The sequence below is a fragment of the Mchenga conophoros genome, linkage group LG18 (assembly GCF_057382185.1).
Source record: "Mchenga conophoros isolate Kocher_MC1m ecotype Shallow Benthic linkage group LG18, M_conophoros_male_GT1.1, whole genome shotgun sequence".
NCBI lineage: Eukaryota > Metazoa > Chordata > Actinopteri > Cichliformes > Cichlidae > Mchenga > Mchenga conophoros.
Window position 1 is genome coordinate 1,545,408 of NC_140543.1, and position 13,552 is coordinate 1,558,959.

General features: G+C 36.3%; 1 protein-coding gene across 1 annotated transcript; it reads left to right on the plus strand.

The window, feature by feature from the left end:
- Window positions 1–567: 567 nt before the first annotated feature.
- Window positions 568–9,839, plus strand: LOC146552818 (uncharacterized). Its single transcript, XM_085254439.1, has 5 exons — window positions 568–598; window positions 7,469–7,675; window positions 8,050–8,091; window positions 8,179–8,286; window positions 9,509–9,839. Coding segments are annotated over exons 1-5 (375 nt in total). The 5' UTR covers window positions 568–582; the 3' UTR covers window positions 9,511–9,839.
- The last annotated feature ends 3,713 nt before the right edge of the window (window positions 9,840–13,552 follow it).

The following is a 13,552-nucleotide window of genomic DNA, read 5'->3' on the forward strand; positions in this document are numbered from 1 at the left end:
CGGTCACAGTGTGACGTTCTCTGGATCATCCAAACTCAGCTTTGGTTCTGGCATTACACTGACAGTTAGCTCCAGTAAGTCCTTTTTCACATCCCAAACAATGTCACACTATTATTATTATTATCATCATTATTATTAGACACAAACACAGTTCTTGTAATGATTCAATTTTCAATTCAGTTTTATTTATACAGCATCAAATCACAACTACAGTCACCTCAGGGTGCTTCATACTGTAAGGCAGACCCTACAATCACACACAGAGAGAAACCCAGCAGGCACATGGCTGTGATACTGTAACTGTTCACATCTGTGCAAACACAGTTCAGCCTCTGTATGTGTTTGCAGTTTAATGATATTCTTCATGTTATAATTAGTTATGTTGAGGTTTTTAGCTATAAAGATAAAAAACATAACACATAAATTACCACAAACCAATAATCTAGTAATCTAGCAGTTCTTTACTGATTAGCGCACAGCTTCTTACAGACGACGACCTTCTCAGGTAGTTTTTGCTGAGCGCACACACACTGTGTGACTGGGACGGGGAGCTGGAAAATAGTTTTCGGGAACGGCATAAAAATGACGGTGATGGACAGTAAGTGGAATTATTACCAGCAGTTCGTTAAATCAAACCACAGTTAGTAATAAAAACCAGGTTAGTCCAAACATGGAAAATTATTCCTGCATTTTGGATTATTCCACATTTCATCAGCACTAATTTTAGTTTCTATGTCAGAGCTTATCTCTTAGGTTTATGTCACTGTTAGTGTTACTGTGTGAAGAACTATGGAAACAAGCTGGTCTTTGCTTCTGGTAGTAAACTCATAGTTCAGTCGGGTGAGTGTTTGTAAACATCTGAGTTTGTCTTTTACTTATTTGGACAGAAACTTTAAACTTTCAGTTCTGTAATTATCACTTATGTTGTTAATGTTTACCTGACATACACGTCATCACACTCTGACCTGCATATAACTGTCACGTGTAGATTTTGGCTACTCTTATATTTTTATATATATTAATATTTCATTTTAAGCCAAATGAGATTTGGTAAAAAAAATAAAATAAAAAGTAAAATATTATTAGCCAAAGATGTTTTATGAATAAGTTGATATGTTGTTTGTGGGCATGTGCACTCAGGAAATGCATTTAACTGAAGTCAGTTTGTGTGATTGTGTTTTTTGTTGTGTGACTGGCTACGGAAACTCCAGAGTCGTCTTTGGTTTGGGCACAAAAGTTAGAACTGAATCAAGTAAGTCGTTTTTATTTAGGGAACAGAAATGATACAGCGGACGTTTCTCAGCTAACTATCCCCATTTATACCAGCAGTCCACAGATATCTGTGAAGTAAAAGTAGACACAAAGTCTGTTTCTAGAACATCTGCATGTTGTTACTCTTCACTGTCTCACAGATAAAAAACGTACTAAAAGTAACAAAGTGTTCAAAACGCCAAAGTTGTCCCATCATCAGTGATTTGATTCTGACTCCAGTTAATGCTGAGATCAGCTCTACAGTGCGACTGCCTCAGGAGCAAACTGGAAACTTCTCTTTGGAAAAGGAACTAAGCTGACTGTAAACAGCAGTGAGTCGGATTCAAATATTCCAGATATATAATACAGTTTATTGATGACAGTGTTGGAGTTTGATTCAGTTGGAAAAGAATGATTTATAAAAGTCACGTGTAGTTTTAACGTGCTACACGTCAGAACATTTAAACAGCTGTTAACAGAATCAATTTAACTCTGAGATTTAAAAACAAAAACATTTTAATAAAAAACAGTTTTTTTATTAATTGACTCCAAAACACATTGAGTCAAGTGTGTAAGATGAACCAGTCTGTTTGTTTGGAGAAAGAAGACTTAAAATAAATCCTAATTTCTTTCGCTGTTCTCCTGCTGAGCCATCAAAACAACTAAAATGAAATCATGTAAAAATAAAAGGAATAACTTTACGTTTTTTATGAAGTCTGACCTCATCATGGTCAGATGGCGTTCTCACAGGAGAATAACTATCACATAATATAATTCAAAAACATGATGAACTAAATCACTATGACTGACATCAGAAACATGTCTCTGTGGTTATTCTTCACCGGGCCCCTACATGTATCACACTTCATGGTGCTGTTTCAGTCTCTGAGTGTGTGACTGACTCTGGGCTTTAGAAACTCACCTGTGGTGAAGGCTTCAGTAAGTCCATCTGTTTAACCAAAGGAGTAGTTCAGTACGTGGAGGTTTGGTAACCTTGGTAATTACAGTTACATTGTGTCTGCCACGTCTACCTTATGGTAACAATATGTGTTTTTTATTTCCAGTCGCTTTAAATCCTTTATAAACACAGGAACAAAAGTCCAGCCTTAAACTGGTTTCATGTATTTCGCCCTCGCTGAGTCCTCACTGGTTTTTGCTGAGTCTGTTCTCAGTGTGTGAATGACGGCGTTAAGCTCCTGTTCAGCACTGGAACAACTCTGCATGTAGAAACCAGTAAGTCTGAACTGTAGATGGGGCTGAAGGTAGTTTTACTACATTAATATTCAGTCTTAAGTAAAAGTGAGGTCAGCTGTTATTGTAACATCAGCTGGTGAATTATTGTCATTAGATGCAGATGTGATTTACTTTGTTGGGGTTTTGTTCTCTTAAACCAAACTCACAGTTGATGCCTGTAAGCTCGTTTTATTCATAATCCAAAGATCGTTTCTAGAAGTTATCAGTCACAACATTACAGCGGCGCAATCATTCAGATTAACTCTACAACATTACACACAAAAACATGCTTTAAACTCCAACCATTGAAAAAAGTCATAATTCAGCAGTAAATGTAAAGTGCCTGCAGTTACTTAAAAGAAACATCACAATAGTTTCATGTATTCAAGGAAGTCTTTCGACAAAATTTCATAATTTCATGACTGAATGCATGAAACTTGAGTTTATATGTAAGAAACACTTCACTGAGTTATCAGCAGTTATTGTCACAAACAAACCGTTTACACCAAATGCAGTTTTGTAGTTCAGGTTTTTGGTTTGCAGCAGCGTGCAGTGTGACTGACTCTAGAGGCAGAAAACTCCACTTTGGAGGTGGAACCAGGCTGGTTATTCAAACTCGTGAGCCATTTATCATTTATTAATCATGACTCAGAACTAAATGGTCCTTTCTGTCTTTGAAACCGTTTTTCTTTTGTCCTGACGTCTTCTTGAACGTCATTACACTTTAATACGTCTGTTACAGAGCCACAGTTTGTCAGCACAACACGGAGTAATTGTATTTATTGTATTCTTAAGAGATTTTACAAGTTAATATTTCAACAACCCAAAATAATCTTGAAACGATCAGCTTCATCTGCAAACCAAAGTTGATGAATAAGATTATGATCACTGAGTTTCAGTCTTTTAGGTTAAATTTGAGGTAAATACACGACTGATCCAACGTGCTTAGCTGTTAATATCATTACTCTTATAATTATATATGTTATTAGTTACTGTGAAGATGTCAGCTGATTACTGAGTTTAAGTTAAGAAGTGTTTCACTGTGTGAACGATGGGACGGGAAAACTCGTGTTTGGAGACGGAACCGAGCTGAAAATAGAGAAAAGTAGGTTTATGAAACAAACAAACATCACTGAACACTTCTCATTTTACATTTGCAATATGACTTTTTTTCTAAAGTCACAGAAAATACTGATCTATATTTTTTCTCAAAAAAGATTTTTAGTAAATAATAATTTTTAAATAAGATCATTTATCTAAAAACATGCAGAGAGAAAAATGACATTGAACACAAACGTCCTGTAAGGTGTAGATAAGTTATTGATCAGTCTTCTCATCAGCTGATGAAAAACTACAGTTTGGATCTGGAATGAAACTCATCCTCTCTGACAGTGAGTGAGTCGTGTTTACTGCAAGAGAAGAAGAAAAACGAGGCGTTATTAGAAGTTATTAGTTATTAAATTGATTTTAATTTGATAGTTATTATTCATTCTAAGAGTCCAAACACTGTATATTTATATAACCATTTAAGTTACAAAGTGCAGCTTTAAGGGTGCGAGGTACGAGTGAGTGAACTAATGTCCTTAAATAATGCTTTTCATTCACATGACAGCTTAATGTTTGGTTTTAAGGTTTAAGCAGGCCAGAGACACTGGTTCTGACTACGTCTGCACTTAAATGTCCTCGATCCATAAACAGCAGGCGACACTTTGACCTGTTCAGTTTCTGTGATGAAGTAAGTCAGTGTGTGAATGATGGGACACGAAAGCTGATCTTTGGACGAGGAACTGAGCTGAAAATACATCAGAGTAAGAGTTTCCCTTCATTAAAACTGCACATCAACGTTCGATGTTTAGTAAATCTCACACTGTTAGAATTATAAATAATCACGACTTCACCAATCTCACATGTTTGACAGAAGAGACGTTATCAGCATCTGCAACTTTAAAAATGTAAATATTATCATTCTTTTAATGTTAGATTTAAATGACATGAGCAAAACATAATTTTCTAAAGATAATTCTGTTATCACATTTAGTCACACACACACACACACACACACACACACACACACACACACACACACACACACACACACACACACACACACACAAAAATCTGTGAATGTAATGAAAAATAAGTCTTTGAAAACAAATATAACTCAGATGAACAGAGTCAACCTGCTGGGATTTTCTTACATGGTCGAGACTTTTAATGTTATTTATTATTTCATGTTTTTTATTACACAAATACATTTAACCTCAGTTAAGCTTCGATCAGCTTCACCTTATTCACAGTTTCATTTGGCTGATTTTTCCTTCTTTCTTTTAAACACTGGATACTTTTCCTGAAACCTCAAAGGATCTTTTACCCAATTAGATTAATTAAATATATAATTAACAAAAGCAAATTGTAGAGATTATGGGGAAAAGGGAAAGTGTAAACACATGATCAGTGACTCAGTTAATATCAGTTTGTTGTCTGTTGGGCTCCACTGCTGCTGCTGCGTGTGAATCGCAGGTTTTTGTTGCTGGATCGTTCATAGTGTGAAGAGTAATAATTGGAAACTGATTTTTGGTTCAGGAAGTCGTCTGAGAGTTCAAACAAGTGAGTGAAAAAGTGTTATTCAGAAAAAAGCTTCTACAGCAACAAAATAAAGTAGTGATGTGGAGAAAAAGAGGAAACTTCAGCTCTGACTCCCAAACAGTCCAGACTGAGTCTTTTTAACTTGAATGAATTTGATGGGACCTGAGTGATTTTAATGAGCGATGATGGAACCACAGGAGCAGCAGTCTTTGTTTGGACAGATGATGTTACTTAAATCAAACAAACTCTTCCAGGTCAGCAAAACACAAACTGTAAACCAAACTATTGCTTCTGAATTTCTGATTTAGGTTGTAATGATGGGAAACATTTTATATAACACAGAAAAATGTGTTTATTTATTTAGCAAAAGAACCAGAAGCTGAGTGAAACACGGAGTGTTTGAGTTTTTGAATGCCACTGATTCACTGTGTGAACAGTAATAACAACAAGCTGGTTTTTGCTTCTGGGGTCAGAGTTACTGTACAGTCACGTAAGTGCGTTTACGTATAATCTGTCTGCAGTGTTTAGGGTGGTCGTATCAGTGCGGTCGTTAAATGTAAATTAGTTTCCATCAGTAAATTATTTTTCTGTTCACACATGTTCAGCATTTTTGAACATCCTAAAATATTAGAACTCAGTAAACAAACATAAATCCTGATTCATCACGAAAGAGTAAGTTTCAAACATGAACATTTGTTATCGTTGCATGTCCCAAACATGCTCTGTTGGTGACGTCTTGTTTAAAGGAAGCAAGTAAAATATCCAGCTCGAGCTCCATGTAGGATCTGAAATTAAACGTACTATTATTATACTTGGTGAGACGTTTAAGCACACGTTAGTTTATACTTTAACTTAATGATGTGACTCTGATGTGTACAGAAGCAACATACTAGATCCAAACACTCTTTAAATCAAATGTTTTCACACCCATCAAATGACAGTGTTGATGTTGAACTTATATTTCTTACCTTTTTCCTCTGTCACATTTCAAAAGTCTTACACTAAATTAAACACAGTGATCTTATAATCATGATTCATATTTAAAGAATAAATAAACTGTATGTGGTGAAGAGCAGTAATTGTCCAACACCACAACAATGTGTGAAGCGATCTGATGCCTCTAAACTCATATTTGGTGATGGAACCAAATTTTTGGTCAAACAAAGTGAGTCAGCGAGATGATTTTAAACATTGTCTCAGTTGTTTTTCCTGACGTGCACCTCAGAGGCAAACACAATCTCTGAATCATTAACTTTATGTTAGGTTGCTTTTTATTACCAGAATTGTATCCTGTTAGCAATTAACAAAAACTCAAACATGCTTGTAATGTTACTGATATATTACAGTAAAGTAAAACAATATGACAGACATTTACTAAACTAGTATTATTTACATATACATGGTTAAGAGCTGCACTGGTTTTTGTAACTGGTTTAGCTGCAGTGTGAATAACAATAATTACAAAGTCATATTTGGATCAGGAATCACACTAATTTCATCCTCAAGTAAGTGGATCGTCTGATTAACCTGAAGTATAACTGAAATTATTAAATGTTTTTCATTTCCCTGAATTCAGAAGTGAGTTAAATATATGATCTCAATAGGAAATACTTTGCACTTAATGTGATATAAAGTAATATCTGACCATCACTGTATGAAATATTTTTGAAACTAAATGAACTTTTGTATAAATACATAGCAAGCAGGCGCTCATAACTAAAAAGCTCCAATTTAATATTTTAATTGAGTACAGTATTTGTGGACAGATTTATATTTATTTAATACTAAATACTACAACACAGACAAATAACTTGTTTTTATGAAACTACTGCACCAAACACCATGAATGTACTTTAAACAAGTTACTTTAAAACGAAAGACTGAGTCACGTAACATGTTTTATAACGCTGGTAAAAAATATATATTTAACTTAAAATATTAGATAAATAATTTCAACATATATATGTCCACTCGTGTGAGTCACAACAGCTGCTTCCTGAAGTTGTAATTGTGTTGTGATGAAGTAGTAAATTCCTGCTGTGGACCAAATGAAGACAAATCCACATGAGAAACTTCCTGTGGAAAGGCCATTAAGTGAAAGTGTTCTCGTGTTACCAACATGGAAAACTCTACAAACACCATCAGCAGAGTTTTACTAAGTTTAGAAACCGTGTTTTACACAGTGCAGCATCATTCTGATTATCCTTTTGATGAGTTTGATCTTGGCAGCTCAGATGTTTTTGACCATGTCTGAATCACAGTGTGTCTGTGAGTGAACTCGTCTCTTTGGATTAAACCTCGTTTCTTTGGTCAACAAGTGATCAGAGGTTTTGAGACAAATGCAGATAATTCCACGTTATTCCAGTTTGTTCATGAGTTGTTCGTTTGTGTTTTTCAGGGACAGAGTACGAGCCATCCTATTTCAGAGTGGGAGAAGGCAACAATACGGCGTGCCTGGCAACTGGGTTCAGCAGACACAAAGCAGCATCACGTCATTGGAATTATAGCGTGGAATTCCGTGAGACAAAAGCTGTGGCAATATCACCAAACTTGGATCTGTACAACCAGGTGATTTTTCCAGGCGGAAATGCAAAGAAATGTGAATGTAAGTATCAAGAAATTCATACAAATTCTTTTCATCATATAATTAATGACATAATTGGGAAAAAAAACCAAAACATTGATACTTCAGAAAAGTGTCATCAATCAAAAGCTTGATATTCACATTTGGATTTAAGTAGCAGATTGTTTTGATATGTAATTCCCCAATCCACTGAATCTACTTTTGCATAAGAACATTTTATGTATCGTGTGTACATAACACATTAATCTTAACAGAAACCTACATATATGTATTTTACTGTCAGACTACATTTTGTTGTTTCTGCTATAAGTGTGAAATTTGAAATTCCTGCTCAAAAGGAAGATTTACTTTGAAATGAAGCTAATTACCACTTTTATCTGTTTGATTTTCTTCAGCTCCAGGTGATCCCAGCCCATGTGTTGATGTTTTGGAGCCAGGTATGTATTAGATCTGATTAAACAGGTGGATTGAAAGAAGCTGTTTGTGTTTGTTGGCTGACATTTTTCTGATTGTGCTGTTTGCAGATCCAAAGGTGAACCTCATGTCTCTGACCATCCTGGCTCTCAGAGTGATCTTCATCAAGACCATCATCTTTAACATCATAATGACTCTGCGGCTGTGGATTAGTCAGTGTGAGTACAAAACAAATGTAACGTGTTTGTATTTGTGGCCTGGTGACTGGGGAGATGTTTGACTGTTATCTCCATCACACACAGACAGACAAACATGTTTTCTGAGCTTTATTGAACCTTTTTGTTCATTTTCCAATGAGAAGAAAAAGTTTTAGTATACAGACCACTGACAGTTAATATGCAGCCTGCATTTGGGAAACTTATACCTGCATTTGCCAATTTTCCACATTTGAGGACTGCAGAATAACCCAGGATCAGTCAAGCTGTGATATAAACTGAGAGCATGTTAGAAATGGAAATCTGCTTTATGTCCATTGGGAGTTGTTGGATAATCAAAGCTCTGGATCAGAGTTCATAGTCCACATCCTGTCACGTTGAGGCAATAAAATCATTTTGGTAACGGTTTGGACTTCTTAAACAAAAAAAAATAATTTCCAATATTTAAACATGAAAATTTGATGAAATATTTTTAACTGACCAAAAAAAATCCTAAAAAATGATAAATACGGTCCATGGAAATGTGTTGCCTCAGTGGAAATGATACAAGACGACACACGAAGATCCAGTTTATACATCGACCTCGAGATAGAAAACAAGTTGTTTTTTCCCTGATCGTCTAATCCAGGGATGTGGATAAAACCAAGGTGAATGTCAAACTTCCTAAACTCTGTCTCATGAACGTTGGGTGATCTTATAAAATCTTTTGTTTTGCCTTTGAGATTATCAGAGTTTAAAATTCCCTGTGGGAAGCAGCAGAGGATATTACAGAGTCCTCACCTGTGACTCGCGTGGTTCAGTAACAGTGTATGGGTTTCTCTTTGATACTCTTTAAAGCTCTGTCTGTATGAAAAGCTGTTCTTTTATTTCTTCTACATGCAACAGAAACTGTTACATTTGAAAATGATTCTCTTGGTGTTGGTTTGGTCAACAAAGTCCTGAAAACTCTCTCACAGGACCAGGTTAAAGAAAGGAGAGCTACCTGACGTCTTAATCAACAGTTACATTTTATTTTAAAACAGCAGGAATATTTTTGGTCAGTTTTCATATTTAGATAATATTTAAATGTGTCATTTTTCTTGTATCTCCTGGATAGAAAAGAAACTGTGACAATAACAAACGTCAGGTTTCAAACCACCAGCATGTGACGTTTGTTTTTACTGTTTGTATTAAAGCAGGTTCAGTTCACATGAATAAAATTTCTTTTTTATGTTTTGTCTTTCAGAAACTTCACAGAAATCCCAAGAGGACAACTTTCTGTGTGACTGGATGAAACTTGAAGTTCACTGAGCTTCAGCGTGTATATCATGTATAAATATCATATTACCTGTTTATCATACATCTGTTAATAACTCTCTATAGAAGTTATCCTTTAATACATTGTTGATTGATCCAAAAAGTTTGATTTTATGTTATCTTTACATATTGTCACTGATGTTTTTTATGAATGAATTAAATTCTGTCTCGCTTGATGATGTAAATGTCACAGTTATGTTTAACAGATTGTCCTTTCAATCATTTTTTTGTGTGATGTGGTAATAAAAGCTAAAAAAAAACACAGCGAGATTGTTTTTAATCTGAATTAATTGCATTTATATAGCACGATTCTATTTTTACTGACCACAGCACGTCAGACTGTAGGTCACATGTTTAACCATAATTTTAGAGAAGACTTTCCAAAGAACCTACCGAACTGAACAAAAGTCTGGAGCTCTCCCTCATTTCCTCATTACTTCTGATTTCTAAAGTGACCCTGAGCAATATTTCTCAGCTCTCTGAAGGTCTTTCAACGTTTTCTTTGGACGTTTGCTGCCTTTTCACTCAGTCAGTCTAGTTCTTGCCCCCGAAAGTTTCAGAGGAATAAGCTTTTTGTTTGGTTGGTTGTTTAGTTGCTTACGTCACTTCACAGTGACCTGTTAAACATTTAGGCAGAAAATAGACACAGAGCCTGAGAGCTGCATCAGAAGCGTCATCAGATGTAATCTTAGTGGAAGGGTGACTGTCAAAGCCTCTCTTAATGAAGATAAATGGGATATAAAAGGCTGGGATGTGTCAAATTACACAGGAACAGCTCTAAATCAGTGTCAACAGGTCTGATGGAGTGAAAAATTTAAATCTTTATCACTATGTAAGAAGCGTTCTTGAGAGAGGTACAACAGTAATACAACAATCTGTCAGGTTTAGGCCGTGTCATGGTGTCGGGCTGCGAGTAGTTTTGAGGACCTTGTCAAACTTGATGAAGTTATGAACAATACTGTCAGATTTTGATCAAGCAAGTCAATTATTGACAAACTATAAGTGTCCAGCAGAACCAGGAGAGGGAGGAGTGACCATCTGCTGTCGCCGTTTAAGGGTCAGGGGAGGAAGACTGGACAAAGACTCACTATAGAAGAGAGCCAGAGATGAATAATATCATTCAGGGTCACCTGGTCCAGCCCTAACTATATGCTTTAGCAAAAAGGAAAGTTTGAAGCCTAATCTTGAAAGTAGAGATAGTGTCTGTCTCCTGAATCCAAACTGGAAGCTGGTTCCACAGAAGAGGGGCCTGAAAACTGAAGGCTCTGCCTCCCATTCTACTTTTAAATACTCTAGGAACAACAAGTAGGCCTGCAGAGCGAGAGCGAAGCGCTCTAATAGGGTGATATGGTACTACAAGGTCATTAAGATAAGATGGGGCCTGATTATTTAAGACCTTGTATGTGAGGAGCAGGATTTTGAATTCTGGATTTAACAGGAAGCCAATGAAGGGAAGCCAAAACAGTAGAAATATGCTCTCTTTCTAGTCCCTGTCAGGACTCTTGCTGCAGCATTTTGGATCAGCTGAAGGCTTTTCAGGGAGTTTTTAGGACATCCTGATAATAATGAATTACAGTCGTCCAGCCTGGAAGTAATAAATGCATGAACTAGTTTTTCAGCGTCACTCTGAGACAGGATATTTCTAACTTTAGAGATGTTGCACAAATGGAAGAAAGCAGTCTTACATATTTGTTTAATATGTGCGTTGAAGGACATGTCCTGGTCAAAAATGACTCCAAGGTTCCTCACAGCGTTACTGGAGGCCAAGGTAATGCCATCCAGAGTAAGAATCTGCTTAGATACCATATTTCTAAGATTTTCAGGGCCGAGTACAATAACCTCAGTTTGATCTGAATTAAGAAGCAGAAAGTTAGCGGCCATCCAGGTCTTTATGTCTTTAAGACATTCCTGCAGTTTAACTCATTGGTGTGTGTTATCTGGCTTCATGGACAGATAGAGCTGGGTGTCATCTGCATAGCAGTGTAAATGTATGCTATGTCTTCTAATGATGCTGCCTAAGGGAAGCATGTATAATGTAAACAGAATTGGTCCTAGCACTGAACCCTGTGGAACTCCATAATTAACCTCAGTGTGTGAAGAGGACTCTCCATTTACATGCACAAATTGGAGTCTATTAGATAGATATGATACAAACCACTGCAGTGCAGTACCTGTAATACCTACAGCATGTTCTAATCGCTCTAATAGGATATTATGGTCGACAGTATCGAACGCTGCACTGAGGTCTAGCAGGACAAGCACAGAGATGAGTCCACTGTCAGAGGCCATAAGAAGATCATTTGTAACCTTCACTAAAGCTGTTTCTGTGCTGTGCTGAGCTCTGAAACCTGACTGAAACTCTTCAAATAAACCATTCCTCTGCAGATGATCTGTTAGCTGTTTGACAACTACTCTTTCAAGGATGTTTGATATGAAGGAAGGTTGGAGATTGGCCTATAATTAGCTAAGACTGCTGGGTCTAGAGATGCTTTTTGAGTAAAGGTTTAACTACAGCCAGCTTGAAGGCCTGTGGTACATAGCCGATTATTAGAGCTAGGTTGATCATATTTAAGATCGAAGAATTAATTAATGGCAGGACTTCTTTGAGCAGTTTTGTAGGAATGGGGTCTAAAAGACACGTTGATGGTTTGGAGGAAGTAATTATTGAAGTTAACTCAGAAAGATCAATTGGAGAAAAAGAGTCTAACTTAACATCAATGGTACTAAGAGTAGCTGTAGATAATATTACATCTGTGGGATGATTACTGGTAATTTTTTCTCTAATGATAAAAAAATTATTTGTGAAGAAGTTCATGAAGTCATTACTAGTTAACGTTAAAGGGATGGTTGGCTCAACAGAGCTCTGACTGTTTGTCAGCCTGGCTACAGAGCTGAAGAGAAACCTGGGTTTGTTCTTATTTTCTTCAATCAGTGATGAATAGTAAGATGTTCTGGCTTTGTGGAGGGCTTTCTTATAAAGCAGCAAACTATTTCTCCAGGCTAAATAATGATCCTCTAAATTTGTGACACGCCATTTCCTCTCCAGATTACGAGTCATCTGCTTTAGGGTACGTGTTTGAGAATTATACCACGGAGTCAGGTACTTCTGATTTGAGGCCTTAGTTTTCACAGGAGCTACAGTATCCAGAGTCGTACGTAGTGAGGAGGTGAAATTATTAACAAGATAATCGACCTCTGTTGGGGTAGCGTTCAGATAGCTGCTCTGCTCTGTGTTGGTACAGGGCATTGGAGATGATAACAGTGGGTGGATTATATTCTTAAACTGAGTTACAGCGCTTTCAGAAAGACATCTACTGTGATAAAGTCTACTCTCCACTGCTGTGTAATCAATTATTGTAAATGTAAATGTTATCAGGAAATGATCAGACAGGAGAGGGTTTTCAGGAAACACTGTTAAATGTTCAGTTTCTATGCCATATGTTAAAACAAGATCTAGAGTGTGATTAAAGTGGTGGGTGGGTTCTTTTACATTTTGAGAGAAACCAATTGAGTCTAACAACAGATTAAATGCCATGTTGAGGCTGTCATTTTTAGCATCTACATGGATGTTAAAATCACCCACAATAATTATTTTTTTAACTTTTATTTAACTTTATTTAACCAGGACGATCCCATTGAGATTAAAAACCTCTTTTTCAAGGGAGACCTTGATAGGCTGCTGCCTATCTTGGCCAGGTCTCACAGTTACAGAAATTTCTCAATCAAACACAGGCAGCAACAACACACATGCAACAATAAATGAAACAATACAAATAAAATAAAATAAAATTCAATAAAGTCCAAATAAAAATAAAAAGTCAGTTAAAATGACAATCAATCTAATTGAAACAGTTGCATGTTATGGACATAAAGACCTGGACGGCCTCTTCCATTTGTGCAACATCTCTAAAGTTAGAAATATCCTGTCTCAGAGTGACGCTGAAAAACTAGTTCATGCATTTATTACTTCCAG